General features: G+C 37.0%; 1 protein-coding gene across 16 annotated transcripts in view; it reads left to right on the forward strand.

The window, feature by feature from the left end:
- The window catches only part of ST7L (suppression of tumorigenicity 7 like), a 102555-nt gene that overhangs the window by 20272 nt on the left and 60696 nt on the right, over nt 1-21587 (forward strand). For 15 of the 16 annotated variants that reach the window (XR_012089980.1, XR_012089979.1, XR_012089982.1 and 12 more), the window contains 5 exons: nt 1418-1533; nt 8228-8306; nt 16501-16655; nt 18139-18236; nt 18504-18618. Coding sequence is in view for 12 of the 16 variants with exons in the window: in XM_073008481.1 (XP_072864582.1) it covers nt 1418-1533; nt 8228-8306; nt 16501-16655; nt 18139-18236; nt 18504-18618 (563 nt within the window). In the remaining 4 variants the exon portion in view is untranslated. The remainder of the gene's footprint in view (nt 1-1417; nt 1534-8227; nt 8307-16500; nt 16656-18138; nt 18237-18503; nt 18619-21587) is intronic. The other variant, XM_073008480.1, reaches the window with a different exon arrangement.

Here is a 21587-nt window from a genome sequence, read left to right on the forward strand (position 1 = left end):
CTATATTTTTATATTGATTTCATATTGCCACTTCCTATTTTCACTACTGTGTCCATTTCTCTTCTGGTTTTTAACTCTAAATGAGAAAACATCTTTTGAAACTTATGAGCAAAGATACTTTACTTTTATTTTGAGGAGTGCTGTATTTTACCTAAAAGTAGAATGGGGCATGTTATTTAACTTACTGAATAAGAAACATTATGTTTCTACCATGTACAGGCACTGTGCAAAATGATGGAGATACAAAAATGACTAAGCAATGGCTCCTGTGCTTAAAGACTTGATAGTGTAAGATAGTGACATCCTGTGAAGTGAAAGCTAGGCTTTTATGAAAGATGCCATTAGCCTGTATTAAGGGATACCTGTAAGAAACAGGTCCTTGAATCTCTTACTGTGTTTAATCAAAGTTTGAGGCTATTTGTTGTATTATACAGTTTCCATTTCCTGAAGATCTTAAAAAGAAATGTGTGTGTGTATATATATAAAGTTTTTTTTCTTGAGACTGAGTCTCTCTCTGTCACCCAGGCTGGAGTGCAGTGGCATGATCTTGGTTCAGTGCAATCTCCTCCTCCCGGGTTCAAGTGATTCTCCTGCCTCAGCTTCCCTCCCAAGTAGCTGGGATCACAGGCAGCCCATACCACATCCGGCTAATTTTTGTATTTTTAGGAGAGACAGGGTTTTACCATATTGGCCAGGCTGGTCTCAAACTCCTCACCCCAAGTGATCCTCCTGCCTCAGCCTCCCAAAGTGCCAAGGATTAAGGTGTGAGCCACTGTGCCTGGCCTAGGATAAATTTCTTAGTATCAGGAATTCTTATGCTTCTTTTGAATGATTATTTTCTCTTAATGTAAAAGTATAACTTCTGGGTATACATTTCATATGTTAGCTCCATTTCAGGCTTCATTTTATGTCCCAATTCCCAATCCTTAATTTTCGTTTTACTGAGTCTTCTTTTTTTTTTTTTTTTTTAAGTTAAAAAATAGAGACAAGATCTCGCTATATTGCTCAGGCTGGTCTTGAGCTCTTGGGCTCAAGTGATCCTTCAGCTTCAGCCTCCCCAGTAGCTGGTAGAGACAGGCCTCACTATGTTGCCCAGGCTGGTCTCAAACTCCAGGTCGCAAGTGATTTACCAGCCTCAGCCTCCCAAAGCACTGAGATTACAGTCATGAGCCACGGCACCCAGCCCAATTCAATTTTCAAAAGCAGTTGTTTATTGAATATTATTTTTCTATTTGGTCTTTGGTGTTTTATTATCATACTCTAAGTAGTTTGTGAGGTTATCTTTTGTTTTACTGATTGTAAGATTTTAAAACATCCAAATGTGTAGCAGTATATTTTTGAATTTAAGTAGTGTTTGTTATAGCAGATAGATGCTGTCTCATGTTCAATTTAAATATTTTGTCGTGTTTTGGTAAAGATACACTTGGGTGACTGGTAAAGAGCCACTTACATACTATGACATGAACCTGTCAGCTCAGGACCATCAGACCTTTTTCACCTGTGACACAGATTTTTTACGTCCTTCAGACACAGGTATGTATCATATCTGTTCATAGTATAAACAGTGATCATGAAGATGATTTTAAAAGTTCTTCAGAGTTGTTTATTATAATATACAGAGTTATTTAGTTATTTGGCTTTGAGTTGTTTATATTATTGATAAGAAACTCAGATTAAATTATGACTATAAGCTAGGTTGATACACTGCTTTCCTTATAAAGAATTTAAAATATTTCATATTTCTTTTACTACTTCAAAAACCTTTCAGATTAAATGCAACAACTACTTTTCCAGAAAACAGTGTACCCTGTTTCCGTCTGGGAAATGAACACCTGCAATTATACATAAAATAAAATAACAGGTCAATGTATAAACATTGGAGAATGGCATGTAGAGAAAACCAGAATATATTTTGTTTTAGTTGTGAGTTAGAGATGCATATAAAGTGGTAGAAGATCATAGAAATTTATGTGTTTAGTTTTCTCCAAGTGCTTATCTATAGAAGAGAGTATTGAGACTCAATTATATGGCTTAAAGACAAGGCTGGTCAGGCCGGGCGCGGTGGCTCAAGCCTGTAATCCCAGCACTTTGGGAGGCCGAGACGGGCGGATCACGAGGTCAGGAGATCGAGACCATCCTGGCGAACACGGTGAAACCCCGTCTCTACTAAAAAATACAAAAAACTAGCCGGGCGAGGTGGCGGGCGCCTGTAGTCCCAGCTACTCGGGAGGCTGAGGCAGGAGAATGGCTAAACCCGGGAGGCGGAGCTTGCAGTGAGCTGAGATCTGGCCACTGCACTCCAGCCTGGGTGACAGAGCGAGACTCCATCTCAAAAAAAAAAAAAAAAAAAGACAGGGCTGGTTGATTGATTGATTTCACTCTGTCGTCCAGGCTGGAGTGCAGTGGTGCAGTGATAGCTCCAAGTAACCTCAAACTCATTACAAAACATTAGGATTACAGACATGAGCCACTATACCCTGGTCTGGGATCTTTATCAAAATTTTTCTTCTACTTTGAATGAACTCACCCTCCTTATCCATCTGATGAGTTACTTTTTATCCTTCATTATCCAAATTAAAAGTCACATTTTCTAGAAAGCCCTCTCTGGGATCCCTTGTCACAGAATTAAACATTTTGTTTTCTGCAATTCTGTACTACTTAGTCCAAACCTCTATGAAGTAACTTTAATTTATTCAGCCACAAACATTTATTTGTTAATGTTATATTGCTTTCATGTTTGTCTTTGCTACTAGGGTATGAACTTTCGGACAGTAGGGACTATATTCTCTTCATCTTTGAATCTCTATTATCCAGCACATTGCCTGGCATAATGTAAATATTAATATTTATTCTTTGAGGAAAGTATGAATGGGCTGGGCACGGTGGCTCACGCCTTTAATCCCAGCACTTTGGGAGGCCAAGGTGGGTGGATCACCTGAGGTCAGGAGTCCGAGACCAGCCTGGTCAACATGGTAAAACCCCGTCTCTACAAAAATATAAAAATTAGGTGGGTATGATGGTGGGTGCCTGTAATCCCACCTACTCGGGAGACTGAGGTGGGAGAATCAGTTGAATCCCAGAGGTGGAGTTTGCAGTGAGCCGAGATTGGGCCATTGCACTCCAGCCTGGGCGACATAGTGAGACTCTGTCTCAAAAAAAAAAAAAAAAAGTATGAATGATTGAATAGCCTAGATGTCACAGAGGTCTTAAGCAATTTCACTAATAATAGCCAATACTCGTCTAGGCTTACTATGTTCCAGGCACTATTCTGAGCAATTTATAGAAATGTAATCTTCCCAGTCACTTTATGAGATAGGTAGTATTATGAGCCCCATTTTAACAATAAAGGAACCGAAGCAAAGGGGGATCAAGTAATATGGCTTTAATCACACAGCTAATAATGATAAAACCATGTTTCAAACTCAAGACTGGCTGTTAACCACTACACTATTACTGCTTCTACCTACCACAAAAATCACTGAAGGGTCTGAAAAACAGCCAGTTTCCTGCATTAAAATGAGTTCCTAGTGATTTATCTTTGTTAGATTAAATACGTTAAGAGTGGATGATAGGAAAGCCAAGGATCTTTGGTATGGTTATATAAAATGATTTAATTGCAGGTAAAGGAGTAAAAAGAATAGATTTATGTTTATATGCTTAATGTTTATATTAATGGCAAAAGGATAGGTGTTGGGGAAATAACAGCAGTACAATATCAGTGCTGTATGTTAACTTTAAGGGTTGAGTGATTCTGGAAGTTAGGTCTCACCACCCTTTCTCTCACAGCCCCTCTCACAGAGTGACACTGAATTGCAAACACCAGCCGGCTTTTAAAATAGCAATCATGGCTATCTACTGAAGCTCTGGTATTAAAACATTTTTATTTGAATATCTCCTAAAAGAATTTTGAAAAAGAATGTGTCCCTTCACACATTTTTAAGTTGACATCATAAGGTTAAATAATCATAGAGAATGTAATTTTTGACATAGTGCAAAATACAGACATTTAAAAATAATAGTATACCCTATATTTCAATATGTGTTATGAAATCAAATGATTTAATGCCCACTACAATCCACTGAAAAATACATGAATAGGCCAAGGACAGTGGCTCATGCCTGTAATCCCAGCACTTTGGGAGGCCAAGGTAGGAGCATCCTGTGAGTCTAGGAGTTTGTCAGCCTGGGCAACACAGTGAGACCCCATCTCTACAAAAAAATTTTAAAATTAATCAGGTGTGATGGTGCATGCCTGTAGTCCCAGCTACTTGAGAGGCTGAGGTGGGTGGATCTCTTAAGCCTAGAAGGTTGAGGCTGCAGTAAGCTACGATGGCACCCCTGCACTGCAGCCTGAGGGACAGAGACCCTTTATCTAAAAAAAAAAAACAACCAAACAAACAAAACAATATGTAAACAAATTCTCTCTCTCTCTCTCTGGTGTTTTTTTTTTTTTTTTTTTGGAGACCAAGTTTCGCTTTTGTTGCCTAGGCTGGAGTGCAATGGCACAATCTCGGCTCGCCACAACCTCCACCTCCCGGGTTGAAGCGATTCTCCTGCCTCATCCTCCTGAGTACCTGGGATTACAGGCATGCGCCACTGTGCCTGGCTAATTTTGTATTTTTAGTAGAGACGGGGTTTCTCCATGTTGGTCAGGATGGTCTTGAACTCCCAACCTCAGGTGATCCACCCCTCTTTGGTCTTCCAAAGTGCTGAGATTACAGGCGTGAGCCACCGCACCTGGCTTACCAAATGCTCTTTAACAGTAGTAAATTTTGTCTTTTTTCTTCTTGAACACATATCTGTTTTACATCCCTATGTAATTTTATCACCATTGTTTCATGCTGTAGAGTCTGGTATCACACTTCCATCCTTTTCTATAATAAAACATTCTAATATAATTTTTAAAAATTTGAATTGCATTTGACTGTAAGGTGCTAAGTGTTATGATGTGCTTTCATTATATTTCTGTCAAATCCTTAGAGCTACATATTTAGCTCTTTAAACTTTGTGGAAGGTTCTGTATATAATATAATTGACTGGGTGAGTTCTCATTGTCAGTTCTATCAACCAAATCATATTTACTTTCTGACAGAGAAGTCTGACTTCACTTTTCAATTTAAATAAACATATTAATATGCCTCCCCATGACAACTATCTATCTTCTGAATTCAGATTCTAAGATAGAAAGATAGCTGTGTCTTGGAACTTTGCTTAGAACTTACCACTTGGCCAAAATAAGGCTTCACTGCATTTATTACTCCTTGCTAATGCCTGCTTTGCCTTGATGTGAGGGGACCTTCCCTTAGGAGAATCCGTTTTTTGATAGTAAGTAGGGAGGGGTACTAATGGAACTGTTAAAAATTGTTATCTTTCCCTTCTTCATTCTGTAATATACCTGAATACAGGGCCAGAATACTTTCTTTCCAATGCCAAGCTTCACTGTTAAATAAATAAAAGGCAGGAATACTATTATAGGATGCCTTGATTAAACATGGCTGCCCCCAACCCAAACTTTGAATTGTCCCTTTGGTGCCTGGAGATTTTTACACTATAGGGCAGTACACCTTGTAAGATTCAGGATGAGTAAGAAGTAAGCCTTTTGTGTGTTTGTGTTTTTTTTGTAAAATAAGAGAAAGGAACATATCTTCGTGGGGAGCGGGTATAGGAATTGTGGTTAGGTAGGATAGGGAAACCAGAGAAACATTCTTTGGTAGATCAGTTATAGGAAAGAGTAATCAAGTTGAAGCTTTAGAAGTTGATTTTCTTAAAACCGTGTATCCCATTTGGTCCTTTCTAAGTTTTATGTACTTCTATAGAGGTGTGTCTAACCCCAGCTAAAGGTTGAACTCAAGTCAGACAGAGTGTGTCTGTGAATGATCTTCAGAAACAGACTGTTGATTCCATATTAATCTTTTCAGACCCTCACATAAAGGTCATGATTTATATCAGTAGTTTTATTTTCAAAAATACAAATGTGTATATATGTGATGTGGCAAATTTCTCTTGACTTACTGTCATCAGTAATAACTAAATTAGATTTTGTTCTTCTTCTATTAATTTATCTAGGGCAGAGAAAAAACATATCCAGAAGGGCCCAGTATTGTTTTTTGGATTTTTTTCTTCAGCATTTAAAAATCAGGAGATTTTACATTAAAATCTGAATTTGTGCCTTTTGAAGGTTGAAAAATGGGGCAAAATTGAACCTGAATTTACACTTGGCAGTAATAAGATGAAACTGAGTTGTGGCTCTCTCCTTTAGACAGTGAATATGCTTTCAGTCCACTCATTTATGTTTAATGCCTGGCATTTATAGGCATTTACATTTATGACCCCTGACCTTACGATAACTGCTGATCTGTTTTGTGCTTGTTAGCATATTAGAATGTTATTTAACTTGAAAAATAGATAAATTTGAGTGAGTTGCTAATTGCTTATGTTAATTATATTCAGCATATCAAGAGCCCTTAAAGAGGACAATTGAATACCAAATCAGCATTTTGTTTTAAATTACTCCTAAGCCTTATTTTAGAAAAAAATATATACATTTTCCCCCCGTCAACTTTATTTCTCCTTTCCGCTTAGGCTTAGGACTGCTTTGGTTTTGAAGAATACTCTTGAAAGGCTAGGTAGAGAATTTGGAAACAAAAGAATAAGATAAAATATTTAAAGGTGAATTAGACGACCTCACTAGAAATTTTTAAAAACACAAATGAAAATGAGATAAATTTCAGATATTAAATTAGCAAAGATTGGTAATGCTGTGTTAAGTTGTTAAATTAGCAAAGATTGATTATACTGTGTTATACAGCCTGAAAAAGTGTAAATTAATACAGTCTTATTGCGGAGTTTGAGAGGTGTATATCTGGAATCTTTTTTTTTTTTTTCTTAACTTCCCAAACTTATTACATATCCAGAATCTTTTAAAATATACATATTTTAGCCAGCTATTCTACTAGAAAGGAAGTATTTAATTAGTTATGAAAAGACACATACTGAAAGATTGTTATCACAATGTTTTGTATTACCAAAAAATTTAGTATACTTAATTGTCCATCAAAAGGGAATTGGCTAGATAAATTAGGATATGTATTTAATATACTAGAGTACCAAATAACAGTTTAAAATGTTAATACAAATTCAGTGTTAAAATTTGACTTGTAAATATCATATAACTCGTAGAAGACAGCCTATCATCAAAAATTACAAGTCTAACGTTATGCATTATTTTAATGTAATATTTAGTGTTGCAGCAGAATGATGTTCTTTTACTGGCCTGTATCAAATGGGTGCTGACTTGCATCAGTTTGTCAAGTTCAGGAAGCATTAGGTGTCAGCTAGCTAGTGACATGTTTGATATAAGAAATGTATTTTTGTTATACAAATGGAATATATTGACTCCTTTGCTAAGCCAAGACTAATATTTTATTTCCAAAGGAAAATTCAAACATTTTTCACATTATTCTTCCTGGACAGTTGTAGGTTTTGTTCCAAAAGCAACACTCATAGGTTCTCTATTTTTCTTATCAAACTTGAAATGGGCCAGTTAGTCTTCTGAGTCTACTTTATTTGTTTGCTTATTTAATTAAAGAAAACTTTACTTACTGTGAAGTCTTCATTTTGGTACAGTAAATTGGTAGCAAAATTAATATTCCAAAGAAATCCTAACTCAGGTCTTTGTTGAATCCTGATAGAGGCTGACATTTTCTAGCGGTACTATATTCTAATTCATTCATTTTTTTTTTCCCTTTTACACAAAATGCAATCCCATACATTCTTCATAGAGTGAATCATTCATTAGACAAAGACTTTGTTTTTAAGTTTTTGTATATTTTTATTTTTTGCAGTTCCATAAAACCTTTTCAGAATGATAAAAGTAGAACTGTAATATTTCATATTGATTATAATGTGATGTCACTTAAACTGAATGTTAACATGCATTTAGATATATAAATGTTCATATATAATAATGATATAATTAACTTGTTTAAGTACCCTATATATTGTTCAAATAAATTAGAGAAAGAATATATTTTTATTTTATGTGAAGCTTCCAAATTTAATATAAATTTCTCGTATGGATAAAGTGAACTAATAACCTAGTTTCTTGTTTTGTATGTTTAAGAATATGTTATTTAAAGCTTTGTTTACTCCACTAGCTTATTCTTCATACATTTTGCAGATTATTTGTTTACCATCTCATCCATTTTATGACATATTTTTTCTACAGTTATGCAGAAGGCCTGGAGGGAAAGAAATCCTCCAGCTCGAATCAAAGCAGCCTATCAAGCTTTAGAATTGAACAATGAGTAAGTTTGAAATATATGGAAAATAAATTTATTTTGAAGGAAACCAAGACAAATGATTTTTATATCTCCTTTTGTCTGTTCCTAAGACACTTGGAGTCATTAGTCATTTCCCTTTTGCATGTTATAGATATTTAATAAAAATTTCAGTGTTTGCCAACATCTGTATTTTGCTTCTGAAATTGTAAATCTATATATGCTTTTGAATAGAAATTATGCTAGAAGTACTTTTCAAAGTGGAGAATGCTCATGGAGAATGGTGATAATACTTTATAGTTAAAAGGGTATTAAAATACTAATATACTTATGCACCTGTTTTAATTTTTTCATTTGAATCATTCACTTGAAGCATTCAATCTTGAGTACTTTAGTTGTTAATGGACTTGAAGCCATGAGAAGGGAATTAAAAATAAGTAAAACATAGCTCTATCAAGTTTATTTTTTTCCATGTTAGCAGCATTTTTTATAGTTTTGAACTTTTTATATTTTGAAAAGGCAAAATGTAAAATCATAAGACAACTTAATCTTTACAAGGAATAGATCAATAAATACTAATCTAATGCTGACTAAATAAATACCAAGAGTGAAAATATGGTTCCAGTTGGGGTTTATCAAGGAATGCTTCCTGAATAATGTAAATTTAGAGTTATTTCCTGAACCTTCTCCCCCCAGTATATATGTTATCCTTATTAAGAAGACCTTCCCAAGGTGGAGCAAAAATGGCAGACTAAAGAATGCCAAAATAATAAACTGGCAGAAACTGTCAGGATAAACTTTATTTTATTTTTTTATTTTTTATTTTTTTTGAGACGGAGTCTCGCTCTGTCTCCCAGGCTGGAGTGCAGTGGCCAGATCTCAGCTCACTGCAAGCTCCGCCTCTCGGGTTGACGCCATTCTCCTGCCTCAGCCTCCCGAGTAGCTGGGACTATAGGTGCCTGCCACCTCGCCCGGCTAGTTTTTTGTATTTTTTAGTAGAGACGGGGTTTCACCGGATTAGCCAGGATGGTCTCGATCTCCTGACCTCGTGATCCGCCCATCTCGGCCTCCCAAAGTGCTGGGATTACAGGCTTGAGCCACCGCGCCCGGCCAAGGATCAACTTTATTAAAACTCTGGAAACTAATCAAAAGTTTGCAGTAACCTAGTGAATGCTTAATCAAGGGGAAAAAACACCCGAATCTCTCTAAGAAAGCTTTGTAGTGTTTTATTTTTCCTGGCCCCATCCCTCACTCCCTAGCTCAGTGGCAGTCTTGAAGACAACAGAGTACATTCCAGGGATAGGTTTCTAGTACCAGAGGAAGTTGAATGGACCTTATTTTCAAGGAACTGTGGTCGTTTGTTTTGACCTGTCTTGGCTCCCTGAAGCACTAGCTCAAAGGGCTTGCTTTATTTCAGCTTACTGAAAGAAGAGAGTCCTCAACTTCAAAACTCTCCCAGAACTGACATAACTATACTCTGGGTCATTTGTTAAAAACATTTAAAGGCAAATGCGTTAGCTGCTGCTGCCTGGTGCAAGGGATAACAGGAAGGACGAACAGTAGACAAACCAGAAAACTTGTGAGCAAAGTCTGGGGAATTAGATACTTTGAGGAATAAAGACTCTGAAAAGCTCCCACACATTTCTGGGAATCAAGGCCCCACACACAGCCAGAGCTGGGGACATGTTCAGAAAAGACTTGAGAAAGTCCTAAGCTCTCAAGTCTGCCTAACCTTCATGTTCTGCACAAGTAGGAGGTGAAAGCTAAGGCAGAGTTGTAAACTGTTTGACTGAATGTGAAGGTGTGCCCTAGCACCCACACAGAGCCCATTTGCAAATAGTTTTTACTTTTTGTGTTTTGTTTGGTTTTGGTCCCAGGTATTTAAGGAAATCTCTATCAAATCACCAACAGACTACAAGGCTAAAATAGCACACGTGTCACTGGTCACACATGACAAATAATATAGATTTTATAAAATGGGTTCAGAAAAGTCACTAAACAAACAACTGCAAAAGCAGCAACAACAAATCCTAGGGAGTAGAGAAAATTATATTTCTAGAGTTGTCAGAGTATAATATTTAAAATTTCCAGTTTTCAACAAAAAATTACAAGGCATGCAAAGAAACAAGAAAATATGGCCCATACATAGGAAAGAAAAGAAATTAGGCTGGGTGTGGTAGCTTATACCTGTAGTCCCAGCACTTTGGGAGACCAAGGCAGAAGGATCACTTGAGCTCAGGAGTTTGAGACCAGCCTGGGTAACATAAAGACACCCTGTCTCAAAAAATAAAAAGAAAAGAAATTAGTAAAAGCTGCCCCTGTGAAGCCTAGACTTCGGATTAATAGACACAAAGTTTAAATCAACTATTTTAAATATGATCAAGGAGGTAAAGGAACCCATGATAATGGTATCTCACCATTACAGAATATCAGTAAAGAGGGAGAAATAATTAAAAGGAACTAAATAGAAATTCCAGAATTGAAAAGCATAACTAAAATGAAAAATTTATCATAGGGGTTCAACAGCAAGCAGATTTAAGCAGACAGAAGCAAGACCAGTGAATTTCATTTAAGTCAATTGAGATTACCCAATTCAAGGAGCAGGAAAAATTAAGGAGTAAAGAAATATGACCAGAGTCTGAGAGAACTGTAGGATGCTATCAAGCATATCAATCTATGCATTATAGGAGTCCCAAAGAAGAGAGAGAAAGGGCAGAAAGAATACTTGAAGAAATCATAGCTGAGAACAAGATAATAGCCCCCCAAACACAGCAACATACTAAAAATGTTATACACCCTGACCAAGTGGCATTTATTCATGGATGCAAGAATGGTTCAACATATGAAAATCAGTCAATGTAGTACAGTACATTAACAGAATGAAGAAAGAAACCACATGATTATCTCAACTGATGTAGACAAAACATTTGACAAAATTCCCCATCATGATAAATATATGGAAATCAATTAATGTAATACTCCACATTAATAGACCAAAAGACAAGAACTACATGACCATCTCAATTGATGTAGAAAAAGATCTGACAAAATCCAACAGCATTTTATGATGAAAACTTTAAAAAACTAGGAATGGAAGGAAACTTCCTCAAGAACATCTGCATCTGAAAAATCTACAGCTAAATGCGTACTTACTGATGAAAGACTGAAAGGTTTCCCTCCACCATCAGAAAAAAGGCAGGATGTCTGTACTTGTACTTCTGTGTTACATGGTGTACTGGAGGTTCTAGTCAGTGCAGTTAGGGAAGAAAAATTTTACATGGCATCTGAATTGGAAAGGAAGAAGTAAAACTGTCTCCATTCACAGATGGCATAATCTTGTTTGTAGACAATCTTAATCCACAAAGAAACTATTAGAGCTAATGAAAGTATTGACAAAATTGTGAGAAACAAAACCAACATATGAAAATCAGTTGTATGTCTATATCCTAGCAATGAACAATCTGAAAAGGAAATTAAGAAAACAATTCCATTTACAAAAGCATCAGAAAGATTTAAATACTTAGAAATAAATTTAATCAAGGAGATGCAAGACTTGGATGCTGAAAACTATAAAGCATAAGTTAAATAAATAAATCAAAAGACATCCCATGTTCATGGATTGGGAGACATTATTGTTAGAATGTCAGTACTCCCTAAATTGATCTATGGATTCAGTGCAATCCCTGTAAAAATTTTAATTATCATTTCTGCAGAAATGGACCGGGCGATCCTATAATTCATATAGAACTGCAAGAGACCCTGAATACCAAAACAATCTTGAAATAGAAGCACAAAATTAGAAGACTCACACTACCCAATTTAAAAATTTACTGCAAAGCTACAGTAGTTAAATCATAAGGATAGACACCTAGATCAATGTATTCAAATTGAGATTCCAGAAATAAACCCATATATCTATGGTCAGTTGATTGTATTGTTTTGTTTTGTTTTGTTTTGTTTTGAGACAGAGTTTCATTCTTTTTGCCCAGGCTGGAGTTCAATGGCACGATCTCGGCTCACTGCAACCTCCACCTCCTGGGTTCAAGTGATTCTCCTGCCTTAGCCTCCCAAATAGCTGGGAATACAGGCATGCACCACCATACCTGGCTAATTTTGTATTTTTAGTAGAGAAAAGGTTTCACCATGTTGGCCAGGCTGGTCTTGAACTCCTGACCGCAGGTGATCCACCTGTCTCAGCCTCCCAAAGTGCTGAGATTACAGGTGTGAGCCACCACACCTGGTCATGATTTTTGACAAGGGTGTCAAAACCATTCAATGGAGGAAAGAATAGTCTTTTCAACAATGATGTTGGAACAACTGGATAACCACATATATAAAAGCATAAAGGTGGTCCCTTACCTCATACCATATATCCCAATTAATTTAAAAATCAATCAATGACTGGAAATGGAAGAGTTAAAACTACAGAACTCTTAGAAGAAAGCATAGGGACAAATCATCACCACCTTGAATTTAGCAGGGGTCTCATAAATTATATCACCAAAAGCACAAGCAGCAAAAGAAAAATCAGGCAAATGGACTTAATCAAAATTAAAATATTTTGTGTATCAGAGGACATTGTGAAGAGGCAGAAATAGATTTGGGATTGCCAGGGATTGAGGAGGCAAGGGAGATGGGGAGTGGCTACTTAATAGGTACGGGGTTTCTTGTGGGGATGATGAAAATGTTCTAGAATTACATTGTGGCGATCAAGTGATCCTCCTGCCTTGACCTCCCAAAGTGCTGGGATTATAGCCATGAGCCACTGTGCCTGGGCAGGAAGGCCAGTATTTAAAGCAGCAGTATATCTAACACTTCATAGTGTTGTGCAACTTTGTGAATACATTAAAAATTATTGGATTGTATACTTCAAAATGCTTTAAACTGTGAACCTTGTGATTTGAATTTTACCTCAATGTAAAAAATCAATGTAAGATTAATTAGGTATTCACATAATTAATTTCCTGAATTAGTATCCATATAAAATACTTTTGAACAAATCCAAGAATGCTTTAAGGGGGAAAAAATCTTTTCACCTACAGCCATACAGTCATTAAAAATATATACATACATTTGGCCAGGTGCGGTGGCTCACGCTTGTAATCCCGGCCCTTTGGGAGGCTAAGGCGGGCGGATCACGAGGTCAGGAAATCAAGACCATCCTGGCTTACACGGTGAAACCCCGTCTCTACTAAAAATACAAAAAATTAGCCAGGCATGGTGGCGGGCCCTGTAGTCCTTGCTACTCGGGAGGCTGAGGTGGGAGAATGGCGTAAACCCCGGGAGGCGGAGTTTGCAGTGAGCCGAGATCACGCCACCGCACTCTAGCCTGGGTGACAGAGCAAGACTCTGTTGCAAAAATATATATATATATGTACATACATTCAAAATATAAGCATATAATTATGTTTATATTTTGATTTATACCCATCTAGGTCTTTTAAAAAGTGTTTTTATTATGATTATTTTACTTTATTTTATTTTATTTTATTTTATTTTTTGAGATGGAGTCTCGCTCTGTCACTCAGGCTGGAGTGCAGTGGCGCGATCTCGGCTCACTGCAATCTCTGCCTCCCGGGTTCCTGCCATTCTCCCGCCTCAGCCTCCAGAGTAGCTGGGACTACAGGCGCCCGCCACCTCACCTGGCTAATTTTTTGTATTTTTAGTAGAGACGGGGTTTCATCGTGTTAGCCCGGATAGTCTTGATCTCCTGACCTCGTGATCCGCCTGCCTCGGCCTCCCAAAGTGCCGGGATTACAAGCGTGAGCCACTGCGCCTGGCTATTACGGTTATTTTAAAACATTTCAATTGGTTTTTGGAATGACAGTCAGGAAGCCTAGTGTTTTTGGTTTTTGTTTTTGTTTAGAGACAGGGTCTTGCTCTGTTGCCCAGACTGGAGTGCAGTGGTAAGATGATAGCTTCATTGTAACCTCAAACTCCTGGCCTTAAGCAATCCTCTTGCCTCAGCCTCCAAAGTAGCTAGGACTACAGGTGCACACAGCCACACCTAGCCAATTTTTAAATTTTTATTATTATTATTTTTTTAATAGAGAAAGGGTCTCATTGTGTTGCCCAGGCTAGTCTCAAACTACTGGCTTCAAGTGATCCTCCTGCCTTGACCTCCCAAAGTGCTGGGATTATAGCCATGAGCCAGTGTGCCTGGGCAGGAAGGCCAGTGTTTAAAGCAGCAGTATATCTAACACGTCATAGGGATCTAGTGTAATGTAATGGAGAAATCTTTGTTGATTAGTGAAATTGTTATGTACTATAGGGTCTTCTTATTTGAAGGATGATGAAATGGTATGATTTGCATTTTCTATATCTGAAGGACATTTTTTGTCCCCACTTAATGATAACTACCTGCCATCACTTTTGTTTAATGCTTGGTCTTGTATGTTTATCAATAATTTCTCTCCTCTTGCTTAGATAAGCACAAGTTATTAGAAATATAACGCAAGCCACATATGTAACTTTAAATTTTCTAGTAGCCACATTTAAAAAGAAGAAATAGGTGAAATTAATCTGAATAATGTTTTATTTAGCTATATTCAAAATATTAATTTTTTTTTTTGAGATGGAGTCTCACTCTGTTGCCCAGGCTGGAGTGCAGTGGCGCGATATCAGCTTGCTGCAAGCTCCGCCTCCCAGGTTCACGCCATTTTCATGCCTCAGCCTCCCGAGTAGCTGGCACTACAGGTGCCCACCGCCGCGCCCGGCTAATTCTTTTTATTTTTTTTAGTAGAGACAGGGTTTCACGGTAGTCTCAATCTCCTGACCTCGTGATCCGCCCATCTTGGCCTCCCAAAGTGCTGGGATTACAGGCGTGAGCCACCACGTCCAGCCCAAAATATTAAAATATTTTAACATATAGTCAGTACTTTTCTAAAATCTATTAATGAGGAACTTTACATTCTTCTAAGTCTTCAAAATTTGTTGTGCATTTTTACACTTGCATCACATCTCAATTCGAACTCGTCACATTTCAAGTGCTCAATAGCCACATGCGGCTAATGCCTAGAATACTGGACAGTGCAGGCTTAGATAATCACAACTAGGACATTGTCTCTAGAAGAGAAGGATTTGTTATTTCTGGGAATGGAATAACAACATTTTGTTTCTCTTTGTGGCCCCAAAACAAGAATTAGTTTATTAGCCAGGTGTTGACTTAAAAGATACAAAGAAAAGCCTCTGTGTTTTAGTGGGGTGAGGAAAAGAAAACTTGGCATAAGCATAGTTGTGAGGAATGAGGATAGGAGTGTAGGAGGAAGTACCTGAATTCAGAATAAGGGAAGTTATACCGCATAGTATTGTGGATAAGTCCATGGGTAGACAGGACAGCATGCAGAGGGGAGAACTCAGATTTGGGGAAAATGTCTAGTCCCGGAATATGTTTCTGAGTCAGATGTTAAAGGTGCCTAGTTGGTCAAGGGACTATCTTCCCAATCCTCACCCTCCCCGTACGTGCCCCATGAAATGGATATCATAAAAGTATATAGCAACTAAAAGCAGGTATGACTAACTGGGTGCGGTGGCTCATGCCTGTAATCCCAGCACTTTGAAAAGCTGAGGCAGGTGGATCGCCTGAGGTCAGGAGTTCTAGACCAGCCTGGCCAACATGTTGAAACCCCATCTCTACTAAAAATACAAAAATTAGCTGAACGTGGTGTCGCATGCCTATAATCCCAGCTACTCGGGAGGCTGAGACAGGAGAATTGCTTGAATCCAGGAGGCAGAGGTTTCAGTGAGCGGAGATTGGGCCACTGCACTCCAGCCTGGGTGACAAAAGCAAAATTCCATCTCAAAAAAAAAAAAAAAAGGCAGGTATGACCAGTAGAAGGTATATCATTCAGATAATTATAAATCTTCTTTTCTCCCCCCTTTCACAAAAAGAAAACACAGGACAATGGGTCAGAGAATGAGATAGAAGTTTAAAAACTTTGTTTTTTACCCAAAAAAAAAAAAAAAAAAAAAAAAACCCAGAAAATACAGAGCAGAAGGAAAAGATAAAAAAGTGGAAAAATTGTGGAATCAGATATAAAGAATATACCAATGTGCCCCTATTAAGGTAAAATATTGAATGAAGTTTTTTTTTGTTTGTTTTTTCTTCTAAAGATGGAAAAAGTGTATGTAAGTAAATATGACATACAACAAAGAGACATAACCAAGAGAAAATGCTTGCTTTATCATTTTATTTAAAATTGCCTTCTTGCTTTCTTCATAGCTGTGCCACTGCATACGTTCTACTGGCTGAGGAAGAAGCAACAACTATTGTAGATGCTGAAAAGTTATTTAAACAGGCACTCAAGGCAGGAGAAACAATTTATAGGCAGTCACAGCAGTGCCAGCACCAAAGTCCTCAGCATGAAGCTCAACTGAGTAAGCAAGTTTGAACTGGTTATTACTGTCTTTTAGCACCTGTAATTTGCTTGTGTCTTAACACGAAACAACAATAATACAAAACTTAATACATACAGGTTAGTTAATTTTCACTGGAAATAACTAATCTATTCATAATACCTACAAGCCAGCAAGACAGAAATGTGTATTAGCCAGAGAACGCTTGTGGAAGGGAATAGATCTGTTCAGGTTATTGAGAGAAGATGTGCTGCTCTGAGACTTAACAGTAATTTATTTCATGTGAGAATTAGGCTGGTCATTGCAAAAACATAACTTTCAGCATTCAGGAGAGCCTTCTAGTGATGATAAACAGCTGTTATCTTTATCCTCACCCTTACTCTAAGCAACAATAAAGGTACATTATTTGGTTTGCTCTTCAGACTGTGTATCTGCATATAGTGCTAGGGAGTGGCCCCTTTCACACCATCTGATTCTTAGCCCAAAATCCAACCTCATGCTTGGCATTGATTCTTTCTTTGATTTTTCTCCATGATGTGCTTGAGATCAGATGAACCATAGCAACTAAGGTCCTTTCTGTTCTTAGATATGCTCTACCAGTTGTGATTGAGATTTTATTTTACCAAAGATGTTAGGATCAGCGATGATGCTGCTTCCTGCTATTTTTATGGCCAGAGGGTTTTAGTTTCATGATTTTGGCAAATAGTGGGTAATAAATTGAAATATGTTTATATAATGCATTATTTACTGGCAGCTAAGTTCTAAATCTTTTTTTGTGTGTAAATTAAAATTTGGATAATGTTTTTCTCCCTAAGCTAAATACTGATATATATGGTATGCTTCATTAATGCACGTTTTTATAACACACATTTGTGGAAACATATAATTTTGTAGCCTGGAACTAATGAAACTACATCTTTAAAAATGTCATGCCATTTGTCTTTGAATAATCTCAAATACGGTTATGAGATAGTTACAGAAATATTTGTTAGCTCTTTCTAGAAGTAGTTTTATAGTTTGTCAATTACTCACTGTTAAGAAAAGTTTACATTAGCCATGGAAATTTTGTTTTGGACATTTTTTGTTTTTCAATTAAAACAATAGAGAGTATCAGAATAATAGATCATTTATGCACAAGTTTAAATACTAAGTTAATGTTATATCTTCCTATTAATGTATTTCTTTTTTGTTAATGTTAAAATAAACTTGTCAATCATACACGAATTATATATACTGTACTTAGGTCACTATTAGAGGCAAAAATAATTAAATATGTATTTTAAGTTTTAATACAGAAAACTTAAAAGATCCACAAAAATAGAGAACACTGCTGTTCAATATTTATCACCCAAATGTAGCCATCATTAGTATTCTTCCATTTTGACATAATTTAATTTTAATTGAATCTTCCAAGGGAAGTAAATAAAATTAATGGACTTGTTAATGAAATAGCAACCTACAATACAAAAGTGAGAGTTGTATCATTTTTTGTTTTTCTAAATAGGGAGAGATACCAATGTACTGGTATATATTAAAAGAAGATTGGCAATGTGTGCAAGAAAGTTAGGAAGAATAAGAGAAGCAGTAAAAATAATGAGAGATGTAAGTAAATTGATGATGGGACTATTACATTTATTCCTCCACAAACTAAAAATGTAGTTAAGTTGCCCATAATTTTAATGCAGAATCATTGTATTTTAATTGGTAGTTTTAAGAACAAGGTATTTATTTAATATATGCCTTTCTTAAGGGTTAGGTCTTCTTCACAGCTATGTTAAGAAACAAGAATTTCTACTTTAATGAATCTGACTCAGCTGTATTGAGTTCCTTTGTTATGATTTTAATCTTTTTTTTCCTTTTAATATACAGTTGATGAAAGAATTTCCTCCTCTTACCATGTTGAACATCCATGAAAATCTCTTAGAATCACTTTTAGAATTACAGGCCTATGCAGATGTTCAGGCCGTCCTAGCAAAATATGATGGTGAGTCATATTCCCTTAGTTGATAGCATGGTTATTCTTTTCCAATTATGTAATTATAAATATGGTTATAGTCTAGTATTTAATTTTCTCTTTCTGTTCTTACCAGTCAGTATTTAGCACCCAAAGGTTGCTATTAAGTATCTTCTTTATCAGGACTTTTATTAGCAAAATCCTGCAAGGAAGAACTTTTCTTCTGTCAAGATTTATTTGTTTGTTTATTGAGTGCTTGTTTCTAATATGAGTGAGTCATTCAGAATATGATAGTGAACAAGACAACATGGGAGGCCAGGCATGGTGGCTCACACCTATAATCCCAGCATTTTGTTTTGGAGGCTGAGGTGGGAGGATCGCTTGAGCCCAGGAGTTGGAGACCATCATGGGTAACATGGCAAGACCCTGTCTCTACAAAAAATCTAAAAAATATATATATATTGGTCATGGTGGTGTGTACCTGTAATCCCAGCTACTTGGGAGGCTAAGGTGGGAGGATCACTTGAACCAGGGAGGTTAAGTCTGTAGTGAGCTGTGATTGCACCACTGTAGTCCAGCCTAGGTGACAGAGGAAGACCCTGTCTCAAAAAAAAAAAAAAAAAAAAAAGGAAGGGGAGCCCTCATAGGATTTACAGTTTATTTACAGTTTAGTGGAACATACAGACAAATGAACAGCAGTTACATTGGAGACAGCGTGTTTGGTGAGATAATTGGAGAAGTATGGGTGCTGTGCACATAGTGGGGGTACCTCATTTGTTTTGGAGTGTCAAGCAAGGCTAACAGAAGTTGCTTAGCAGTATATACTATAAGAGCAATTCAGAATAACATTTTTACAATGCTTTTCAGTTGCAAAGTTCAATGATAATATGATCCTTATAGTAGTCTTATGATGTGGTGGGACAAGTATTTTTACTGTCTCCAATTACTGAATAAGGAAACTGGAGTTTAAGAAGGTTAAAGTATTGGGGTAAGGTCTCCCAGCCAGTAAAAGGCAGATCCAGGTGTTTGATTTCTTTGTTCACTAGTCTTCCCATGGTAACAATTCAATATCTGTTGGTTATTTTTATTTTTATTTTTTTATTTTTGAGATGGAGTCTTGCTCTGTCGCCCAGGCAGAAGTGCAGTGGTGTAATCTTGGCTCACTGCAAGCTCCACTTCCCAGGTTCACGCCATTCTCCTGCCTCAACCTCCCAAGTAGCTGGGTCTACAGGTGCCTGCCACCATGCCTGGCTAATTTTTTTGTATTTTTTTTAGTACAGACAGGGTTTCACCGTGTTGGTCAGGATGTTCTCAATCTCCTGACTTCGTGATCTGCCCGCCTTGGCCTCCCAAAGTGCTGGGATTACAGGCATGAGCCACCGTGCCTGGCGACTATTTTTTATTATTATGTTATAACAATATCAGTTTACCACACATGAAGTTTGGAGAATTTTAAAGACATAACGCCTCTCTTCTCATCCTGAGAGAGGCATCAGCTTTTAACCTCAAGCTGAAAATTTGGGGTTACTATACTTCTGGTCATATCTTTCACTATAAGAGAACACATGTAAGTCACATTGAAGACTGGGCACAGTGGCTCACGCCTGTAATTCCATCACTTTGGGAGGCTGAGGCACGTGGATCGCTTGAGCTCAGAAGTTCAAGACCAGCTTGAGCAACATGGTGAGAACCCATTTCTACAAAAAATATTTTTAAAATGTAACTGGGCATGGTGGCATGCACCTGTAGTCCCAGCTGCTTGGGAGGCTGAGGTGTGAGGATCGCTTGAGCCTGGGAGGTGGAGGTTTCAGTGAGCCAAGACTGCGCCACTGTATTCCAGCCTGGTTACAGAGTGAGACCCTATCCCCAAAAAAAAAAAAAAAAAAAAGTCATTTATTCACATTTGTCCCGTTATAGGTTACTACCCATTCGCTTGGGAATCCCCATGACTTGGGAAGTTTGAAATGTGTTATACTTGGAAAGAGAAGTTTATTTCTTTTAAACATCTGGAATCTTTAAGCAGTGCTTCAGAATAGTGTAGGCTGATGGAGAAATTTGTGAGAAATTCTTTCCATATGTAACTTACTGGATACATCGCCTGCTTATAATACTTACGATGAGCAAGCTTAGGGACTGAATATAAGAAATTGGAATAGGACCTGATTCATTAAAAATAAAATAAAACTGAAACTAATAAAGCATATCTAAGTTGATATGCTTCTATATTTTCAGTTATTTTCATGAGTCTCAGTTTTTATCATTCCAGAATCCGGAGGAAGTTGAAAGCAAATTTATTTCCTTAGTTCTCTGTTTACTAGTATGATTCTGGAATCAAAAACATCTTCTGATAGCCTTATTTTGGACATTCTTTTAAGAATGATTTGTATAATTAATTTACCTACAGTTCCAGGTGAAATTTTTATTTTCTAAAAAATAATAATTTAAGAAAATACAAAAATCTAGGAAGAACAAAAATATCATCCTTGGTTGAATCAACCTGGATTTAACTACTGTTAATATTTTAATTTTTTTTCTAATATTAGTTTTTCTCTATGAATAGGTGAAGGTTTTACATAGTTCTAATTATACCATGCCTTTTTCCCTGAACTTATTATAAGCAGGTTATTTATTATTATTATTATTTTTTTTTTAGAGTCTCATACTGTCACCCAGGCTGGAGTGCAATGGCACGATCTCGGCTCACTGCAACCTCCACTTTACAGGTTCAAGTGATTCTCCTGCCTCAGCCTCCTGAGTAGCTGGGATTATAGGCACCTGCCACCATGCCTGGCTAATTTTTTGTATTTTTAGTAGAGATAGGGTTTCACTGTGTTGGCTAGATTGGTTTCAAACTCCTAACCTCGTGATCCACCCACCTCATCCTCCCAAAGTGCTGGGATTACAGGCATGAACCACCGTGCCCATCCATAAGCAGGTTATTATAAACATTTGTTGAGCGCATTTTGCTGTCGTGCAGAGAGGGCTTTCATAGACATAAT

The sequence above is a fragment of the Chlorocebus sabaeus genome, chromosome 20 (genome assembly GCF_047675955.1).
Source record: "Chlorocebus sabaeus isolate Y175 chromosome 20, mChlSab1.0.hap1, whole genome shotgun sequence".
In the NCBI taxonomy this organism is placed as follows: Eukaryota; Metazoa; Chordata; class Mammalia; order Primates; family Cercopithecidae; genus Chlorocebus; species Chlorocebus sabaeus.